General features: G+C 46.4%; 1 protein-coding gene across 1 annotated transcript; it reads right to left on the bottom strand.

The window, feature by feature from the left end:
* Positions 1-2,581: 2,581 nt before the first annotated feature.
* LOC307208686 (tripartite motif-containing protein 10-like) lies at positions 2,582-17,864 on the bottom strand. The gene is made up of 8 exons (XM_079963554.1): positions 17,796-17,864; positions 14,818-15,243; positions 11,435-11,530; positions 9,579-9,809; positions 9,013-9,035; positions 8,216-8,331; positions 5,880-5,933; positions 2,582-4,613 (listed from the first exon to the last, which is right to left on the bottom strand). Exons 2-8 carry the CDS (start codon positions 15,229-15,231, stop codon positions 4,060-4,062), a joined length of 1,488 nt encoding a protein of 495 aa, XP_079819680.1. The 5' UTR covers positions 15,232-15,243; positions 17,796-17,864; the 3' UTR covers positions 2,582-4,059.
* Positions 17,865-20,966: the final 3,102 nt, after the last annotated feature.

Below are 20,966 nucleotides of genomic sequence, written 5' to 3'. Positions count from 1 at the left end.
TTTTTCAAAAGAGAAGGTCAAAGTAGCACGTAAGCAGGAGGAGGTTGGAGGGAAGAGGAGATAAGGAGTGAAGGCCGAAGGCCGTTGCTATGCAACTTTGCCGGAGCAAGGAGGAACATCTGCTGTTTATGAATGCTTGAGGCATCAATATTGTGTCTTTTACCCCGAGGCAGTGGCACTTTGCCTAAAGGGTACCTGTGGGGGTGAAGTGACAACCATTGCAATGCTTTTAATAAAGACACCCGGTTTCACAGACAAATTGGGGCCTGGGTTCTTTTGGCTGCCCAGGCTGAACCCACAGCTATTGGGGCGAGTGAGTTCCCCTTCCAATATTTCCCTGAGAAGACCACCTGCTTTTCTTTGGAGCTTTCTGTTTCTATTATGTTTTTTTTTTTTGTATGTGTCGGAAGCCGCCCAGAGTGGCTGGGGCAACCTAGCCAGAGGTTTCAGGTTAGGAACGGACCTCCGGAACGAATTAAGTACCGTATTTTTCGCTCTATAGGGCACACCTGACCATAGGGCACACCTAGTTTTCAGAAGGGAAAAAATATTCCCCCTCCCCCCAGCTCTGGGAGCAGCAGACAGGCTATTACGGGAGGTGGGGGAATTCCCCCATCTCCCGCAAAAGCCCACAGGAGGGAGAAGGGACGGACTCGGCCAGTCAGTCCCTTTTTCCTCCTTGGGGAAAAGCCCCCAAGAGCAGCGCGATCTTTATTTTTATTTTTATATATATATATATATATTTATTAAAATTTTTAAACATAAATGCAGAAATAAAAAACAATGAAACATATATCATAACATATTTTCTTAGCTTCATGGGACTCCCTCACGTCTCCCGCTCCCACTTGCATCATTGTCAATTCTTACCCGCAATTTATCATCTTGTTTACATTCTTGTATCCCATTCATTTAAAATATAATCTAATATTTCTCCCAAAGGTTTATGTTTTTTCCTCAATCTCACTTGTCATCCTAATTCCATCTAGTTTAGTGGTGCTCAGTTATTTATGATCTAGCATCCTTCTTAACATTCAACCAAATTACAATGCTTTTTAAAATAAATCTTAAATTTCTTCCAGTCTTCTTCAACTTTCTCGAGCAGCGCGATCTTTAAAGGCTGCGCGGCTCTTGCGGGCTTTGCTAGGAGGTGGGAGAATTCCCCCATCTCCTGCAAAAGCCCGCAGAAGCCGCGCACCTTTTAAAGAACGTGCGGCTCCTGTGGGCTTTTCGACCGAGCCTGTGGGGCTGGCGGTCAGCCTCAAAACCAGGTCGGGGAGCAGCGGGAAGGCGTCACGCGCCTTCCCGCTGCCCCCCGAGCCTGTGGGGCTGGCGGTGGGCGGAAGCGCTGCTTTCCCCCACTGCCAGCCTCAAAGACCAGACTCTCCTGGCTTCAGCGAAAGCAACGCGAAGGCTTCGGAGGCTGCGTGTTGCTATCGCTGAAGCCAGGGAGCCTGCATTCGCTCCATAGGATGCACACACATTTCCCCTTAATTTTTGGAGGGGGAAAGGTGCGTCCTATAGAGCGAAAAATTCGGCACTTAACCCGAGGTACCACTGTAAACATATGGAAAAAAACTTTCTGGCAGTAAGAGCTGTTCAAGAGTGGAACGGACTCCCTCAGGAGGTTGCGGCCTCTCCTTCCTTGAAGGTTATTAAGCAGAGGTTGGATGGCCATCTGTCATGGATGCTTGAGATTCCTGCATTGCCGGGGGGTTGGACTAGATGACCACTGGGTGCCTTCCAACTCTACTATGATATCTAAAAGTGTAACCATTCTGCATGCAAGTCAATTGAGCACAAGGCTTTGGCAGGCAACTGAGGGCTTGATTTGGCCTTGGGAGGAGAACTGAGAAGAAAACAAGGCCTTTTCTGCAACCTTGGAGAGGATTAATGATATCTCTGAATCATCCTCTTTGTCCAAGATGTTCTCTGTCCTCTCGCCTCCACCAGCTTCGTTTCTCAGAAGGGTTTCTGTTTGCAAGTGATGCCCTGCTTGCTAGTAAACAGGTTCATGGTCAGGTGTTTACATGCCTGTCTCAGCGACGTCTATGCTATTCCACGTCGACAGAATGGAAGATGGCAGGATCTGCAAGGATCATAGAATCATACAGTTGGGAGGGAACCCCAGAGGTCATCTTGTCCAACCCCCTGAAATGCAGACATCTCAGCTAAAGCATCCGTGGCAGATGGGCACCCAACCTCTGCTTATAAAACTATTATCCTGAGGGTCACCGGGTTCGCCACCTCTTCTTTAGAGAGTGCTTTGAGGCCCAAAAGTTGAGAACAGCTGTTTTGTGTTGGTTGTTTTCTAAAACATGCCTATCGGGACTATTTTGCTACGGGTTTTAAAGTGGAACTGGTGTGTTTTAGCTGCTTGCTTTTGTGTGTGTGTGTGTGTGTGTGTGTGTGTGTGTGTTTAAAATCAGACATGCAATATTGTAAGAGTGCATAATGACAGGACAGAAATATTTAATTCAAGCTGCTAGCATTCAAATTGCAAGTATTTTAAAATGTTATGAACACCTGCAGGCTTTGGGGGGTGGGAGGAAACACACATAGCCAGCTGAAGCAATGTAAATTTCAAAAAAAGTAACTTTATTCTCTGTTACATAATCCTTTTAAAAGCACACAAGTGATGGCTAAAAAATCCCTAAAAACAGAAGTAACAACACTTTTACGAGGAAAGTGTGACCTACATGTTCCCAAATCAGTATCGTGTCAAAAGTAATAAAATAAGAATTTTAAAAGTGGGAATTTCTCCCTATTAGCAATCAAATCACTTGAGGGGTGTGTCCCAATCTCTTAGGACCCATCTGCACTAAATATTTAAAGCTGTAGCGTGCCACTTTGTAGAGTCCCAATGAATCCTGGGAACTGTAGTTCGTTGAGGGTGCTGAGGGTTGTTAGGAAACCCCTACACGCCTCAATTTCCAGAGTGGTTTCCAATCATTCCCCATTCCCAGGGAAAGTCTAGCTCTGAGAGGGAAATAGCGGGCTCTTTACAACTCTCAACACCCTTAATAAACTACAATTCCCAGGACTCTTTTGGGGAAGCCATGACTATTCAAAACAGCTTCAAACGTATTGCAAAGATGGGAATTAAGCTTGTCTTATTCTGACCTCATTCCACTACCACACTTGTCCACTCTTTATAGTGGCTCCCCTCCCACAGGAAACCCCTGCCTAGGCTCTCAGATTCAGTCACCTGACCTAGAATGTCACATGACTACCTAAGCCCTTCACCCACCAAAATAAACGCATTCCTCACCAGTGAGACCTCCCCATTGCAGCTACAAGCCTCTTTGTGTAGAAGGGAAGCAGAGGCAGGCACCGTGAGCCCCATCCCAAAATTGCACCCCAAACCCACCTCTTGACATTTCCAAAAGAGAGAGTAAGGCATGAACAACTGTTTAAGTACAGACCACTCTTTGCGATCGCAACCCCTGGTCACGGAGGGGACCCAATTGCGTGGAATGGCTACAAAGGGCCAACGTGCCCCTTTGCAGTTGTTGAGGGACAGATATATATATATTCCTTCATACGGAGGGAAAGAATGGTGGAAATAAAGCACAGGGAAATAAACGCAAAAGCCCAAAGTGAGCACAGTTAGACGCTTCCTCCAACTGCAATATCCTGAAAAACACCTGCTTTCTACCCCAAAATAATTTTTTTCTGGTAGAGTTCACATTTTTTTGTTTGCCCCCGACACTTGCACAGTGAGGGCAATTCTCAAATCCGTTCATTTCCCCCCCGTCAAAGGTACTGGATCAATACCCCTAAATTTTTCGATTGTCTGCAGCTTTTTTTATATATAAAAAAAAGCTAGAAGGAATCATTATTTCAAAACACAGTAATGACACGGAGGGGCTCTAAGCCTTCTTGGAAACATGCAAATAAAGCAGATGGGGAAACAATCTAAAAGCTGTGGTCAGGAAACGGAATCCTGCCTGAAAACCAGTTAAAATGGCCGCCCTTATATAGTCACAGATAAAACTCTAGTGTGTCACCACCATTCTGGGTGGGATTTTTGGGGGTGACAGGAGGCCCCCTCAAGAGTCAGCACTTCAGAGCGAATCCCTTCTCCCGCAGCTGGAAAAAGGGCCTGATCCTCTCCCCAGCGAACGACACCGAGTGGAAAGCAAAGATGAATTCGTCGGTATCGGCGTCGAAGAAGCCCACCCAGCCTAACGCGTAGTCCAGGGCCACCAGAATCTTCTTGGGCTCCTTTGTCAACATCAATGGAGTGGTTTCGGGGAAAGTTAAGGCCAAGATTTCGTGAGGCAGGTACGTGTCGCAAAACGGCTTCCTCAGAGCCCAGATGCCCTGGTCAGGGCTGACGTTGAAGGGTCCTTTCCTCGCAATCGAGTCTCTCGCCACCCCCAGGGTCCAGCTGCCTTCTCCCAAGACCTCCACCGTCCACCAATACGTCCCCGAAATGAACCTCTCGCAGCCGAGCACACAGACCTCCCAGTCAAATCTGTCCAAATGCTGGGAAACATTCTTCCTCCTCCACTCCCTCTCCTTCCACGACGGTTCCCATCGCACGCTCCTCCGGTCCGGAGTGAGAACGAGATAGGGGTGTGCTGAGTTTGGATCCAGAACAACATTCACTGCAGGAAAGAGGGAAGATTGAGTGGCTTCAGGAAAGAAGGCCTGTGACTTGCATGTCAGAGTAATGAGAATAATAATAATAATAATAATAATAATAATAATAATAATAATAATTAATAATTTATACCCCGCCCTCCCCAGCCAAGGCCGGGCTCAGGGCGGCTAACAAGCAATAATAAAAACAAGTTGAATGAATACAAATTAAAATACAACATTAAAATATTGAAACATTAAAATATTAAAATGTAGCCTCATCGCAGGAGGAGAAAGGAAAAGAAAAAAGAAAGAGGGGGAGGGAATCAAATTGGCTCCAAGCTAAAGGCCAGGCGGAACAACTCTGTCTTACAGAGAAAGAAATCAGATCCTGCAGGGCCCTGGTCTCATGAGGCAGAGCGTTCCACCAGGCTGGAGCCAGGGTTGAAAAGGCCCTGGCTCTGGTTGAAGCTAATCTAACTTCCTTAGGGCCCGGGACCACTAGGGTGTTGCTATTTATGGACCTTGAGGCTCTCCGTGGGGCATACCGGGAGAGGCCGTGGTTTCCCAAATATGGGTCTCCAACTACAATTCCCATCATCCCTGAACACTAGTCCTGCTAGCTAGGGATGATGGGAGTTGTAGTCCAAAAACAGCTGGAGACCTAAGTTCGGGAAACCCTGGTTGTAGACCATACTGAACTGGATCGGCCAATACAATGATACCTTGGTTCTCGAACGCCTTGTGACTCAGACGTTTTGGCTCCCGAACGCCGCAAACCCGGAAGTGACTGTTCCAGTTTGCAAACGTTTTTTGGAAGCCGAATGTCCAACACGGCTTCCGACTGAGTGCAAGAAGCTCCTGCAGCCAATCGGAAGCTGCACCTTGGTTTCTGAACATTTTCGGAAGTTGAACGGAACGGACTCCGTTCGAGAACCAAGGTATCACTGTAGTTGGAGTCAGTACAACACAGCTTCCCATGCAAAGGATAATCTTCAGCTGCTGCAGAATCACCCCCAGCCTCTTCCCCAAAACTTCAGCTGAATGTAGGCAAGGAGGCACAGCAAATAGCCACAGGTTCCTCAAACAATTTTGTGGGTTCGTGGCTGGACTGCCATTTGATCTCACGCTCAGGGCAGTTCACCTCATCCTATGCTATTCCATCTCCCGTACATCCTCATTGCAAAAGTAAGCCACCTGGTTGTGCAGGGGGGGCTCTCTTAGACCCCAACGCCTAAATCCCACCTCCTGTTAAAATGTCCCCTCTCTCTCTGTCTCCCCAGGGAAGTTACCTGTGTTGACAGCTTCCTCCAAGTTGTTTGCGTCCAGAGCTCGCTCCAGGGAATCTGTGAAGGAGAGGGAAATTGCTCAGACCCTCAAACATAAAGAAAATGGCCAGGGGCAAGGAAGGAACATCTGCAGAGAGTTTGAGGGTCCTGTTCCTGCCTCTCTTCCCCAGGCCTAGAGTGGGGCCTGACAGACTACAAAAGAAATATATATAAAAAATAAAATAAATTGTCCAGTAGCACCTTAGAGACCAACTAAGTTTGTTCTTGGTATGAGCTTTCGTATCTGCTTTTGGTATCTGAAGAAGTGTGCATGCAGACGAAAGCTCATACCAAGAACAAACTTAGTTGGTCTCTAAGGTGCTACTGGACAATTAATTATTGTTGTTGTTGTTGTTGTTTAGTTGTTTAGTTGTGTCCGACTCTTCGTGACCCCATGGACCAGAGCACGCCAGGCACTCCTGTCTTCCACTGCCTGCTGCAGTTTGGTCAAACTCATGCTGGTAGCTTTGAGAACACTGTCCAACCATCTCGTCCAACAATATTTATTATTATTATCATCATCATTATTTCTATTGCATCAGACCAACACGACTACCTACCTAATTTTATAAAGAATGATTTTAGAGTGTTGTTTGTGTTGTACTTTTGTACTGTTTTATTGTTGTTAGCCGCCCTGAGCCTGGCTTCGGCTGGGGAGGGCGGGATATAAATAAAAATTATTATTATTATTATTATTACTACTACCTGAATCTAGACTACAAAAGGACTGCTTACCATCCAGCAGAGAGTACTGCTTACATTCTTTTAAACTGCTTTGTAACTGCGTTTTCAAAAAATTTTTAACACTCTGTGTGTGTGTGTGTGTTGGGGGGGGGAGTTATCCAGCCACTTTTGTTTATATTTTATGTATTTTGTGTTTTTCCTATTGTAATTTTATCTTGTGAACCGCCCTGCAGGTATAGGCCGGCATATAAATTTTATTTTGATGGTGATTTCACGAACAGCAACAACAAAAACCAGCTCTCTCAAGGTGCAGAAAACCCTAGGGAGTCAGCATTTAAATTGAGATCATGCTGTTTGGAATTACACTGTATTCTTAAGGCCTGTAATCGAGTCCAATGACATACGGAGGTGAAAGTGAGGGGAGGATTCCCAAAGCAGGAAGAGGAGGCTCTTTCCATTTGTGCCGGTGCACTCAGAGACTTTTTGCTAACTGGGGCAGAGACAGAGCAATGGTGGTGCTGTATCTGCCCATTTATACCTGTGAAGCCTTTTCGGTCAACCATGCCCACCTGCCCTACTGAGCAAGCCACAAAGGATCACCCTTTATTTATTCAGTGGGCTGTGTTTGCCTGAGCTTGAGTCTGGACTACGGATTCTGAGCCCCTGGGTTCTGATTCGATACATGATATCCAATCACAGGAAATTTCAGGATTTGGGCCTCTGCCATTGGCCCTGAAACGCTGAGTCATAATTGGCAGCTTGGAAGTTCAGACAGCCAATCACGTTGGGGGTGGGAGTGGCCCATGCCTTCAGAAAGGTATATAAGCAGTTGCTTTGCCCCTGTTGTCCAGTTCTGTTAGTTCAATAAAGGTTCTTGCTGTTATTCACTGTGTCTTGCCTTGTGGGATCCCACCTACACTTCAGGACCTTCACAGGACTTGCAGCTATCATGATTTGTAGCCACCAAGAGCCTTTTGTAAACTCATCTAAGACAGCAGCCTTACATGTTGTGGTGGCAAATTCCGTATAGATTGGAATATAGATTGTATGGAGGAGAAATAGAAGCAGGCGATGCCTCTTTTTTGAAGACCTACTGAGGGACCTTATAGGGGAATTGACCCCCCCTTTTTAATGACATTTGTTGCAGAGAAGCATAGCTGTCAATGTTTCCCTTTTTTAAAGGAAAATTCCCTCATTCTGAATAGGATTCCTCACAAGAAAGGGGAAAAGTTGACAGCTATGCAGAGGAGCCTGAAATTGGAACTTTCTGAGAACACCTGTAGCCATTTCCCTTCCTTCAAACGTCAACTGTGTTGGAATATTCTAGAAAGAACTTGAGAATTGGTCTTGAACAGGTTGCCAGGCAACAAAAAAATCTACCCAGCAACAGGTGCCTTTATTAACGGCATGTGATCAACAAGGGTCGGTGTGTAAATGAGCATGAGTTTCTGGCCAGATGGGTAGAAGAGGAAAGGATTGTGTTATTTTATTTGTATTCAAGCAGTGTACATGTTTGTAAATAATAAAGATACTCAGTTAAAAGGAAACTCCGCTGCAAGTCTATTAGAAGAAGAAAAGCCAAGTGTAAATGCTGCACACACAACAACAAACTGTACCTTTGTAATTCTCCATGGCCTCCTCTAAAGCAGTGGGTTTCTGAATGGCGATTCTGAAACGGGCTTCCAAGCAGGAATGAAGGTCCACCACAGGCTCTACTAAATTCTCCTCACACCTGGAAGGAAATACAAAATAGTAAAATAATGCCATTCTCCCGTGAACTTGTATCATTAAAGGACAAGACGGGCTTTTCACTCAAAAACCTCTCTTGAACAAGTGCCTGGGCCTGGTGTTCTAAAGCTTGATACCCCTAGTAAAAATAAAAATTATAGACCACTTAATCATAAAAGAAAAAAAAAACCTCCAAGTGGGTGACATAAAACAATGTAAAATAGTAATAAAAAAGAGCTTCTCTCCTGCTGGATCAGGCCCAGATTGTATCTGGCCCAGTATCCTTTTGTCGTTGACAAACTTTCCTCCATGAAACCCCAAAAGCAGGTAGACAGCTCTCACATTGCAGAGGAAATAAGAAAGTCACAATCTTCCATATTACACCTACGAAGAAAACTGCTTGCAGCAGTTGAGTGTATCTAAGGAATGTTAGAACCATATTTTGCAGAGATCCATTTATGCTTGTTTTTTAAAATGAAAACAAATGTGTGAGGGGGTGGAACACACCCCCCCCCGGGAAAAATAGCAGGGCAGCACCAACTCAAAATTAAAAGAGACAGAGAGACAACAGTGTGAACCACACACAGTGAAGGAAAACCGCGTCATTTGTTTGCAGGAACACCCCCAGTGTGATCGAAACTCGTCCATGCAAAGAGCAAAGGACACAAAAAGGGGAGCTACATACCTACTGATAACATTGCTAACGTCCTGAAAGAAAGAGAGAAATAGATCTCAGCTACACAGACAAAAGGGACACGGGTGGCGCTGTGGGTTAAAGCACAGAGCCTAGGACTGATCAGAAGGTCAGCGGTTCGAATCCCCGTGACGGGGTGAGCTCCCGTTGCTCAGTCCCTGCTCCTGCCAACCTAGCAGAAAGCACGTCAAAGTGCAAGTAGATAAATAGGTACCACTCCGGCGGGAAGGTAAAGGCCGTTTCCGTGCGCTGCTCTGGTTCGCCAGAAGCGGCTTAGTCATGCTGGCCACATGACCCGGAAGCGGTACGCCGGCTCCTTCGGCCAATAAAGAGAGATGAGTGCCGCAACCCAGAGTCGGCCACAACTGGACCTAAGAGTCAGGGCTCCCTTTACCTTTACACAGACAAAACACACACAGGGCTTCCTCTTGTCCTAGTGGTGATTTCTTTGTCTGTGGAAAGCAAATGGCCGTTCCTAGGATCGTGCCTCCTTCATTCCAAGGCTCCTGAAACATGCATTTTGTGTGTGTTTGTGTGTATGTGATTCTAAGTCTCACCTGCAAGAATTCGCTCGGGGGCTGCCGGCACTTCCCTCCCATCTCCGCAATCAGCCCATTGATCCGGGAAATCTCCTCAGAGACTCTGGTGAGGTTCTCTTCCTGCTTCCTCTCCAGCTCATTGGACAGGTCTTCCAGCTGCTCTAGCCAGAGGTGCTGTTTCTGAATGAGGTACTCGTGCATTATCTCAAAGGCGGACATGATCTTCTGCTTCTCTGTTTCTAACTGTTTCTGGGAGTGGGAGAGAATACATTAAGGAAAAATAAGGGAGAAGAACAGGGCCAGATTTAGGTTTGAGGAGGCCCTAAGCTACTGTAGGTAATGGGGCCCTTTATATGCCCAGCTGTCTTTTGCCAACAACAAATTGTCACTGGTTTTTGTGTTGAATATATGATATATATAAAAAAGCAGAGACATCACCTTGCCAACAAAGGTCCGTATAGTTAAAGCCATGGTTTTCCCAGTAGTGATGTATGGAAGTGAGAGCTAGACCATAAAGAAGGCTGATCACCAAAGAATTGATGCTTTTGAATTATGGTGCTGGAGGAGACTTTTGAGAGTCCCATGGACTGCAAGAAGATCAAACCTATCCATTCTGAAGGAAATCAGCCCTGAGTGCTCACTGGAAGGACAGATCCTGAAGCTGAGGCTCCAATATTTTGGCCACCTCATGAGAAGAGAAGACTCCCTGGAAAAGACCCTGATGCTGGGAAAGATTGAGGGCACAAGGAGAAGGGGACGACAGAGGACGAGGTGAGATGGTTGGACAGTGTTCTCGAAGCTACCAGCATGAGTCTGACCAAACTGCGGGAGGCAGTGGAAGACAGGAGTGCCTGGCGTGCTCTGGTCCATGGGGTCACGAAGAGTCGGACACGACTAAACGACTAAACAACAACAAGCTACTGAACGTAATGGGGCCCTTTATATGTCCAGCTGTCCTTTGTCAACAAATTGTCGCTGTGTTTTCAGTTGAATATATGCTATATTGTAATTTATGGACCTCATAGGTATCTAAAGCCATTTGCACATAACAAAATATGCATTTTATCAAAGTAATTGTTGAACTGAAATATAATTTTGGAAATGTAGAGTTTTTCCCCCTTTAATTTTTATGGGGTCCCCCAAGAGAGTGGGGGTGGATCAGGCTGGGGAACCTTGGAGGCCTTCAGATATTGCTGAACAACAAATCCCACCATCCTGGTCATTGGTTGTCCTTGTTGGGACTGATGGGAAGAGAAGCTCCCAAGGGACAGCTGGGAGAGTTTACCTCTTTCGTAGTGGGATAAAACTTAAGATCTACCTTTGAGAGAGGCATGGGAGTAGCCAGGATTTTTTGGGAGGGGGCAGGCTTTTGCAAGGAGGACAGAACTTCAGATTTGTATTAATTTTTACTGATGGGGAGGGCAACTGGCCCCCGCTCCCCCTTGGCTATGCCCATGGAGAGAGGATTTGTATTATTCTTTTTCTGATTTTATTTTTGTTTAGATTAAGTTTTTTTAGTGTAACACATTATGAAAAGTCTTAATAATTTATTTATTTTTAAAACAGTCTTGAGGGCACCAAGCCAGGCAGGTCTAAATTACAAAAACCGACACGGCTGGTTGTTCAGAACTTACGGGTACAGAAAAGGAGGCACCTTGCCTCAGTATCGTACCCACAATCTCTCCGACAAGAGATTGTCTGCATGAAGTGTACTGGAGAGGCAAACCCCTTCCCATCTCAGTCCTGCAGGTTGACCTTCACAGGTGACTTTATCAGTCACGTGGCCATGATGTCATTTGATTGATAGGTGGGTGGCCCCTGTCCATCGGTCAATACTGGCCCACAGATTCCCCACCGTAATGACATAAACCTACCAGACATTTCTGCTTTTTCTGATCTTTAGCTAATTTCCGGTCCACAAGCCTTTTCCTCTCTTGCTTCAAAGACTTCACATAGACACCAATTCTCTCCTGAAAAGAACAGAAAAGTCATTTAGCTCTGACAGGACTTCAACCCACCTGATGTAAACCAGTCATTTCCTTAGAAAATAAAGCCCGATTCAAGACAACAGATTCTGCCCTGCCCTGCCCGCCCCCCCCTTTTATTCCAGGACAATCAAGTGTCACTGCTTTTATCTTCTTCTTCTTCTTCTTGTCCCCATCTCTGACTAGCCTAGTGGCGATATTTTGGGAAGAGATGGGAAGAACTTCAATAAGAAGTTGAAACTTTGGGGTCACATGCTTCATTATTGCTATTAATCGCCTTCTATACGCGGGTGGTGCTGTCGGTTAAACCACAGTGCCTAGGACTTGCCGATCGGAAGGTCGGTGGTTCGAATCTCCGCGACGTGGTGAGCTCCCGTTGCTCGGTCCCTGCTCCTGCCAACCTAGCAGTTCAAAAGCACCTCACAGTGCAAGTAGATAAATAGGGACCGCTCTCCGGCAGGATGGTGAATGGCGTTTCCGTGTGCTGCACTTGTTCGCCAGGACTTGTTCACGCTGGCCACATGACCTGGAAGCTGTCTGCGGACAAGCGCTGGCTCCCAGCCTCTTGAGCGCGCAACCCCAGAGTCGGTCATGACTGGACCCGATGGTCAGGGGTACATTTACCTTTTTATACCAGCGTCTGTGCCAACAAAGGTCCGTATAGTTAAAGCTAAGGTTTTCCCAGTAATGATGTATGGAAGTGAGAGCTGGACCATAAAGAAGACTGATCGCCAAATAATTGATGCCTTTGAATTATGGTGCTGGAGGAGACTCTTGAGAGTCCCATGGACTGCAAGAAGATCAAACCTCTCCATTCTGAAGGAAATCAGCCCTGAGTGCTCACTGGAAGGACAGATCCTGAAGCTGAGACTCCAATACTTTGGCTACCTCATGAGAAGAGAAGACTCCCTGGAAAAGACCCCGATGTTGGGAAAGATGGAGGGCACAAGAAAAAGGGGACGACAAAGGACGAGATGGTTGGACAGTTGTTCTCGAAGCTACCAGCATGAGTTTGACCAAACTGCGGGAGGCAGTGGAAGACAGGAGTGCCTGGCGTGGTCTGGTCCATGGGGTCACGAAGAGTCGTACACGACTAAACGACTAAACAACAACAACATACCAATGCAAAACAGAACAGCGAACAGCAACTGAAAACAGGAAACCCAGAAGGTTTGAAACCAAAGTAAAACTTATTATTACTAAATACCATGCTTAAATGGAGATAACCATAATAGTACTGGACATCTGCATAGGGCTTTCCGGCACTTAATCAGTGTTGGCTCCTAGTTTTGCAAGAACTTTTTGGGCAAGACTTGCCGGAGAAAGCTCATCTCGCTTTCAGGCCACGGGAGCCGGTGTTTGTCCACAGACAGCTTTCCAGGTCATGTGGCCAGCAGGACTGAACCACTTCTGGTGCAACGGAACACCGTGACGGAAACCAGAGCACACCGAGCACCATTTGCCTTCCCGCCATGGGGTACCTAATTATCTACTTGCACCGGTGTGCTTTCAAACTGCCAGGCTGGCAGGAGCTGGGACAGAGCAGTAAGAGCTCAACCCAACGCAGAAATTCGAACCACCGACCTTCTAATCGGCAAGCCCAAGAGGCTCAGTGGTTTAGACCACAGTGCCATCAGCGTCCCTTTTAAAAGTCACTTGATCCAGGGATAGTCCACATATATATCAGCCTATTTCTGCCTCTGCTCCTTAATGGTGACTGCTCTCGCTCAGGCTGCACAGAAGAAGCATTTGGGTTCCAATATATTCATTCCGACTGCGCAGATAAAATATAATGGATAGAATTCTACAGGATAGGGGTATCAGTGTGTGAAAACAGTCCAGATCCAGTAGCCTTTCTACTTGGAATAATAGGATTGGAATTGCCCAAAAAAGATGTTAGATTGTTTTTGTATGCCACTACAGTGCAAAGGGGAGGCGGGTGGTGCTGTCGGTTAAACCACAGAGCCTAGGGCTTGCTGATCAGAAGGTTGGTGGTTCGAATCCCCGCGACGGGGTGAGCTCCCGTTGATCAATCCCTGCTCCTGCCAACCTAGCAGTTTGAAAGCACGTCAAACTTCCGGCGGGAAGGTAAACGGCGTTTCCGTGCGCTGCTCTGGTTCACCCGCTGTACACCGGCTCCCTCGGTCAATAAAGCGAGATGAGCGCCGCAACCCCAGAGTTGGTCACGACTGAACCTAATGGTCAGGGGTCCCTTTACCTTTACAGTGGCAAGAATTTTATTAGCAAAAAACTGGAAATCACAAGAGATACCAACAATAGAAGAATGGCAGATGAAGATGTTGGATTTTTTGGAGCTGGCCGACCTGACTGGAAGAATCCGCGACCAGAAAGAAGAGGAGACACAAAAGGACTGGAAGAATTTTAAAGAATATTTGGCTAAATACTGTAATATAAGATAAAGAGAAACCTCTTGGAAGTAAAAAAAAGGCCTAGGGTTAGAATAAGATTACGTTGTTAATAAATATTAAGGAATGGAGTATTAATAATAGAAAAGAAGTTAGTAAATGAAAGAAGTTAATATTATTAGAAATATGAATTTGGAGAATTGCTAATCAGGTGATATAATGAAATTCAGTTAGAGGGGATTCGAGAAAGTCAGTTATCAATGTAATGAAAGTTATCAATGTAATGTGTATTGTAATGTTTCTTTTTTACTTTTTTTCTTGTTCCTTTTCTATGTGATTAATATGAAAATTAATTTTAAAAATTGAAAAAAAGAAAACAGTCCAGATCCAAAGATCCCTAGATGGTGGAGATGTCAGGTGCCATCCTGACATCCAGGCATCTTCAATGGGTCGCAAGTGGCCGGTAAGGTAAAGGTAAAGGGACCCCTGACCATTAGGTCCAATCGTGACTGACTCTGGGGTTGCGGCGCTCATCTCGCTTTATTGGCCGAGGGAGCCGGCGTACAGCTTCCGGGTCATGTGGCCAGCATGACTAAGCCGCTTCTGGCGAACCAGAGCAGCGCATGGAAACACCGTTTACCTTCCCGCTGGAGCAGTACCTATTTATCTACATGCACTTTGACGTGTTTTCGAACTGCTAGGTTGGCAGGAGCAGGGACCAAGCAACGGGAGCTCAATCCGTCACGGGGATTCGAACCGCTGACCTTCTGATCGGCAAGTCCTAGGCTCTGTGGTTTAACCCACAGCGCCACCCGCATCGCAGCAAGTGGCCGGTAGCCAGGTGCAAAATGCGCCTGGCTAATTTCGAACGCTGCTCCTCAGCCACCTGCTACAGCAATTGCCTACCTTATACTGGCGAGAAGCGTCTTCAGCAGGAAAGACGCTGTGGCCTCTGTGCAAGTCCGACCTGTCGCACACCTCGCAGATGGGGACTTTGTCATCCATGCAGAAGAGTTTCAGGGGTTCCCCGTGCGTCTTGCATACCCCATCCTTTCCCTCGACTTGTCTTTCCTCCTGAATTTTCTTGATAAGCACGAGGCTTGCCAGTTGCCAGTTTGGGCTGAAGTTATTTGCCTCAACCCGTTCTCTGCACAGCGGGCAGGAAGGGTCTGCGTTAGACTCCCCCAAATATTGGGTGATGCACGCTTGGCAGAAGTTGTGCCCGCAGTCTACAGTCACCGGGTCTTCGAAGTAGTCCAGGCAGATGGGACAGGTTACTTCATCGTAGAATGACGTGCTGGTGGGACTCCTGGTTGCCATGGCTGCCTCCCTCTGAAGCAAAAGGACAGGCTTAGTTAGCGAGAGCTCTGTGGATCAGGCCAAAGGCCCATCGAAGGCCTGCAATATTTTCTCACAGTGGCCAACCAAACGCCTGTGAGGAGGACGTGAGGACAACATCCCTCCCTTCCCCCTGTTATTCAGCAAAGCATTTCCTCTGATATGGTCATCATTGATAGTTCGGTCCGCCATGAATTTGTCCAACCCAATGAGGCTGTGCTTCGTTTATTTATCACTACATTGGTACCTCAGGTTACAGACGCTTCAGGTTACAGACTCTGCTAACCCAGAAATAGTACCTCGGGTTAAGAACTTTGCTTCAGGATGAGAACAGAAATCGTGAGGCAGAGGGGGGGGGCAGCAGTGGGAGGCCCCATTACCTAAAGTGGTACCTCAGGTTAAGAAAAGTTTCAGGTTAAGAACAGACCTATAGAACAAATTAAGTTCTTTACCCGAGGTACCACTGTACAGTCACACTCATATTGCGTCCGCTTCAGGTTACATGTTTTTGTGTTGCGTCCCGCAGCAACCTGAAGTACCAGAATGGGTTATTTCTGGGTTTCGCTGCTCACGCATGCGCAGAAGCGATAAATTGCATGTGTGCATGTGGAAATGTGGCGCTTCGGCTTGCGTCAGTTCTGTGTTACGGACGGGCCTCCAGAACGGATCTTGTCTGTAACACGAGGTTCCACTGTACAGTGGTACCTCGGGTTAAGTACTTAATTTGTTCCGGAGGTCCGTTCTTAACCTGAAGCACTACTTTAGCGAATGGGGCCTCCCCCTGCGCCACTGGAGCACGATTTCTGCTCTCATCGTGAAGCAAAGTTCTTAACCTGAAGCACTATTTCTGGGTTAGCGGAGTCTGTAACCTGAAGTGTATTTAACCAGAAGCGTATGTAACCCTAGGTACCACTGTACATCTTTATCTGGTGCTGTTTTTCTGGGGGGGGGGGGGGAAGAGGCGCCAGAACTCACCATGAATACCTCCTTGTTCTCTTAGGATGTCAATGGCGCCCACCTGAGAGGTGCCGGAAACTCAGTTCCGGCTAAAAACAAGCCCTGTCTTTATCACACCTTTCCCCCCACGGAGCTGAAGGAAGCATGCGTGGTCTTTCCTCACAACAAGCCTGTGAGGAAGGCCACAAGAAAGTCACCCTGTGAACAAAATGGCTGAGCAGGGATTTGAAGCCTGGTCTCCCAGGTCCTAGCCTTAACCACTACACCACACTGTCTTTCCCTGCCTAGAACTGTGGGAGATGGGGGCAGGGAGACCCACTGAGATCCCCTGGGTCCACATGACTGCTTTCGCACACCTCATTTAATGTATTTTTCCAGTTCTTTTACATTCACTCCTCTGCTGCTCTGATTCTTTTATATGGGACAATCCCATATAATTACCATCACACAAACCACCACCTATGGAAGTACAGACACAACTCTTGCTCCTTAAGATGGACTGGAAAGAGGAATCTGTAGAGCTTCGCTGTTGTACACTGAGAAAAAACTAAATTTTCCATTGCTACTTAATTCTACCAATCAAACCGTTTCTTTAAAAATGTTTCCTTTGCCACATTCAGCTTTTTGTCCTTTTGTCATGCTAGACAAAGCTGAAGGCAAAAGAGGGCTCCTGTTTCCACCTTTTCTTTTTAATGTGCTTTTCTTCCTATGAGGAGGGAGAACGGCACTTGCAATTTTGGAAGAGGAGCCTCAGAGTCATTATTACTCTGCACTTGCTCAAAAGCTGTATTGTTTTGAGATTTTATTTATCTCATTCAAAATCCACACCTAAATCACTTTAAAATTCCCAGGGGATATAACAAAATAACAAATAAAGGCTACAAGACTACCTCTCTCTCACACACACACACACAAAAAAAATGCAAACAAACAGCATTATAAAAACAGAAATTCAGGAGACCAGTGTTAAAATCCCCAACAAGAAGCTGGCTGGGTGACCTTGGGCCAGTCTCCAACTCTCAGCTTAACAGGGTTGTTGAAAAAGCCTTGAAAAAAGGAGGGTGGGTGAAAATGCTGAACGCTACCTTGAGCTCTTCTGAGAAAATGCGATATAAACACAATACAATGATAAAATAAAGGAGCAGGCAACTCCTGAGGAAGAAGATACGCCTTCACAAGATGTCTGAATACCATTTCACATACGACTGGGCACACTTCAAGTACAGTGGTACCTCAGGTTACAGACGCTTCAGGTTACAGACTCTGCTAACCCAGAAATAGTACCTCGGATTAAGAACTCTACCTCAGAATGAGAACAGAAATCGCACGGTGGCAGCGGGAGGCCCCATTAGCTAAAGTGGTACCTCAGGTTAAGAACGGTTTCAGGTTAAGAACGGACCTCCAGAACGAATTAAGTTCTTAACCCGAGGTGCCACTGTAGAATAAAACTTTACATGGGGCTGTGGCACAAATGGACTATAGATGGGAAAGGGGAGCCAATAGCTGAAATATTTAATGTTCAGCATTTAATACTGAATCAAAGTGGGGCCAACACATTGAAACAGCAAGGCCCTGCCTTCCTGCCTTACCTCGTTTTGCCTCCAAACTGAAAGCTGAAGCTTTCTTGGCTGCTAACCACACCCTGTTGCAAACTCAAGCGGGGGGGGGGGCATTTAAAAAACTGGTACTTTGAAACGCTTATCCCTCACTCTCGCTTTCTCTTACGCACCCCTTTGCTAAACCCACGTGTGTCACTTTTCATTCTGATAGCATTTATGAACCGCTTAATCAAAGCAGGCTCTAGTAAAAACGGTAGATGAAAAGCTGCTGAAATCCAGAAGGAAATTAAAGTAAATTAAAATTAAAAGAACAGCAACCCAGATATACATTTTTTTTTTTTTTTTTTACTGACTGTATTTGATTTACTGCCTACCCAGGCCTCGGGGCAGATCACAGCCATTTAAAACACCGTGTTAAAAAAAAAAAGAATTCAGAAACTAACAAATTACACATAAGCGTTTTTAAACGGGAAGAGAACCACGTGCACCACCTTGCGCTCCTCGGATGGAAAACGGAATAGAAAATGCAACTAAATACAATACATACTTTCTAATATTTCTACGAAAGAGGAGGAGGAGGATTGAATTTCTCGCACGGTGGCTTGTTTTGTTTGCTCAGGACAAGGGACCACCCAAACCCTGCAAACCACCCCCCCCAAAAAAAAGAAGGCTCTCTGCCTTCTCACAGCCCTGCTGCACAAAACCATCACCTTCTTAGCTTTTCCGCTTGCAGAGCGAGCGCCGCTTTCCCAGGCTGCGAATTCGAGACAAAACAAAACCAGGGGGATAAAAGGCGCTAGTCCCGCTGAAAATTCGAAAGCGTCTCGCCTGGGATTGGTCAGGACGCTTCAGGCTGCGCTCCTCTGGCCAATCGGGGAGAGGGGCGGGGCGGACCAAGAGCAATTACAACACACAAACGCACCCCGCCCCGAAATCTAGTTTCTTGCCACCCCTACCTGCGATGCTGTCTGGGGTGGGAAGAATTGGGAAGAAGTGTTAGCTGCCTCCCACGGGGATTTGAACCTGGGACCAGCCCTGTGCAAAGTGGCTGGATGAGTCCCCTCTCTGAAACCTCCGTGTAAGGAATTATTAGAATTTAAGAGTTGGAAGGGAACCCCAGGGGTCATCTAGTCCAACCCCCCGCAACGCAGGAATCTCAGCCAAAGCATCCGTCACAGATGGCCATCCCACCTCTGCTTAGAAACCTCCAAGGAAGGAGAGCCCACCAGGATATGAAATAAGATTTTTAATTATTTTTTTGGTATGGGATCTTTATGAGCTTTTTTTTGGGGGGGGGGATAGGGGAAATCTCCCTGTATTTTTTTATTTCATAAAATTTTATATCTGTCTCAGTTATAGGGAAACACCTCCAAAAGCGGTTTACGAAAAAGGATAACGCAATTAAGATTATCACTGAAAAAATGTACACCATATATGCATAAACAGCGGTACCTCTGGTGGCGAACGGGATGCGTTCTGGAGGCCCGTTCGCAACATGAAAAGAACACAACCCGCAGCAGCGCGTCTGCGCACGTGTGGGTTGCGATTCGCCGCTTCTGCACACGCACGCGACGTCATTTTGCGCATGCGGTGAAACCCGGAACTAACCCTTTCCAGTACTTCCAGGTCCCCGCAGGATGTAACCTGAAAGAACGTAACATGAAGCGGATGTAACATGAGGTATGACTGTAGTGTTTTATGTGTTATTCAAAAGGAAATCAAAATATTTCACTCTAGGGTCTGAGGGTGAAGCAGGAGAGCTGCCATGGGCATAGCCTGGGGGGGGGGCAGCTGCCCCCCATCAAGTAAGTAAATAAAATACTTAACTGGTCAATTGTGTCACAGATAACTCAGTTCTGCCCCCCCAAACACAAAGCCTGCCCCTCCTAAATCCTGGTTATGCCCATGGAAGCTTCTGGTGCAAACTCTCACCTACCACATGCAAAAGAGGGGGAAACCTAAGATAAGGCCCCTCCCAGGTCCTGCCTGGCTGGTTGAGCCAAAACTAGATTCCTTGGGAAGGTAACTGTTGGTTTCTGCTTCCTTCACTGTGCAGCAAAATGCTTGTCACAAGACAGTTGTTTACATTCCACAGTCAGCGTTACTGCTGGGTTCCCACGGGAATGGGAGACTGGATGTGACGTTCACTGGTTTCCTGTTTTTCACTGTTTCTCTCGGTGTTCTTTGTTTCCGAGAGGAGTTGCTTCTCTGCTCTCGCAGAGGCAAGATGCATGTTTGTACAGTGGTGCCTCGCAAGACGAAAAGAATCCGTTCCGCGATTCTCTTCGTCTAGCGGTTTTTTCGTCTTGCGAAGCAAGCCCATTGACAGCTTAGCGGATTAGCACTATTAGCGGTCTAGCGGCTTTTAGCGGATCTGCTGATAAGTGGCTTATCAGCGGATCAGCTGATAAACGGCTTAGCGGCTTAGGAAAAGGGTGAAAAAAGTGAAAAAAACCCGCGGGAACTCGCAAGACATTTTCGTCTTGCGAAGCAAGCCCATAGGGAAATTCGTTTTGCGAAGCGCCTCCAAAACGGAAAACCCTTTCATCTAGCAGGCTCCAGATAAGGGGCCTGTATCAGCTTCAGACGGGCAGAAGCTGGTCATAATCTCACAGTAACATGGCTGCAATCTGGTGTTTCCTTGAAAGAAACCTCACAGAACTCAATAAAAAGGTAAAGGACCCCTGACAGTTAAGTCCAGTCGTGAATGACTCTGGAGTTTAATAATAATAATAATAATAATAATTTTTATTTATACCCCGCCCTCCCCAGCCAAGGCTGGGCTCAGGGCAGCTAACAAGCAATAATAAATACAAGTTGAATGAATACAACTTAAAAACAAGATTAAAATACAACATTAAATCATTAAAATACAGCCTCATCACAGGAGGAGAAAGGGAAAAAGAGGGGAATATGGGTTGAGGCGCTAATCTTGCTTTATTGGCCGAGGACTCAAATAGGGTTGCATGCAAATGCACCTATGCTACTAGGCTTTGCTAACCATTAAAAGATGAAGAAAGGTGGAACAGCTGTGTGTCCTTGGCGTTAAAAAGAGGGATCACTGCCAAGACCACAAAACAAGATTAGCAGCTTCTGTCCGTTGCACTGTTTTGGATAATCAGGTTCTCTGTGCACACAAGTTGAAAGGAAGCAACATAAAAGAGGGGCTTTTTAGTGGGATAGGCAGCCTCACGTGGCCAA

This window comes from Podarcis cretensis (assembly GCF_951804945.1).
Source record: "Podarcis cretensis genome assembly, chromosome: 2".
Lineage (NCBI taxonomy): Eukaryota > Metazoa > Chordata > Lepidosauria > Squamata > Lacertidae > Podarcis > Podarcis cretensis.
Note: the sequence above shows the minus strand (reverse complement) of the source record. Positions and strands in the feature narration are given on the sequence as shown.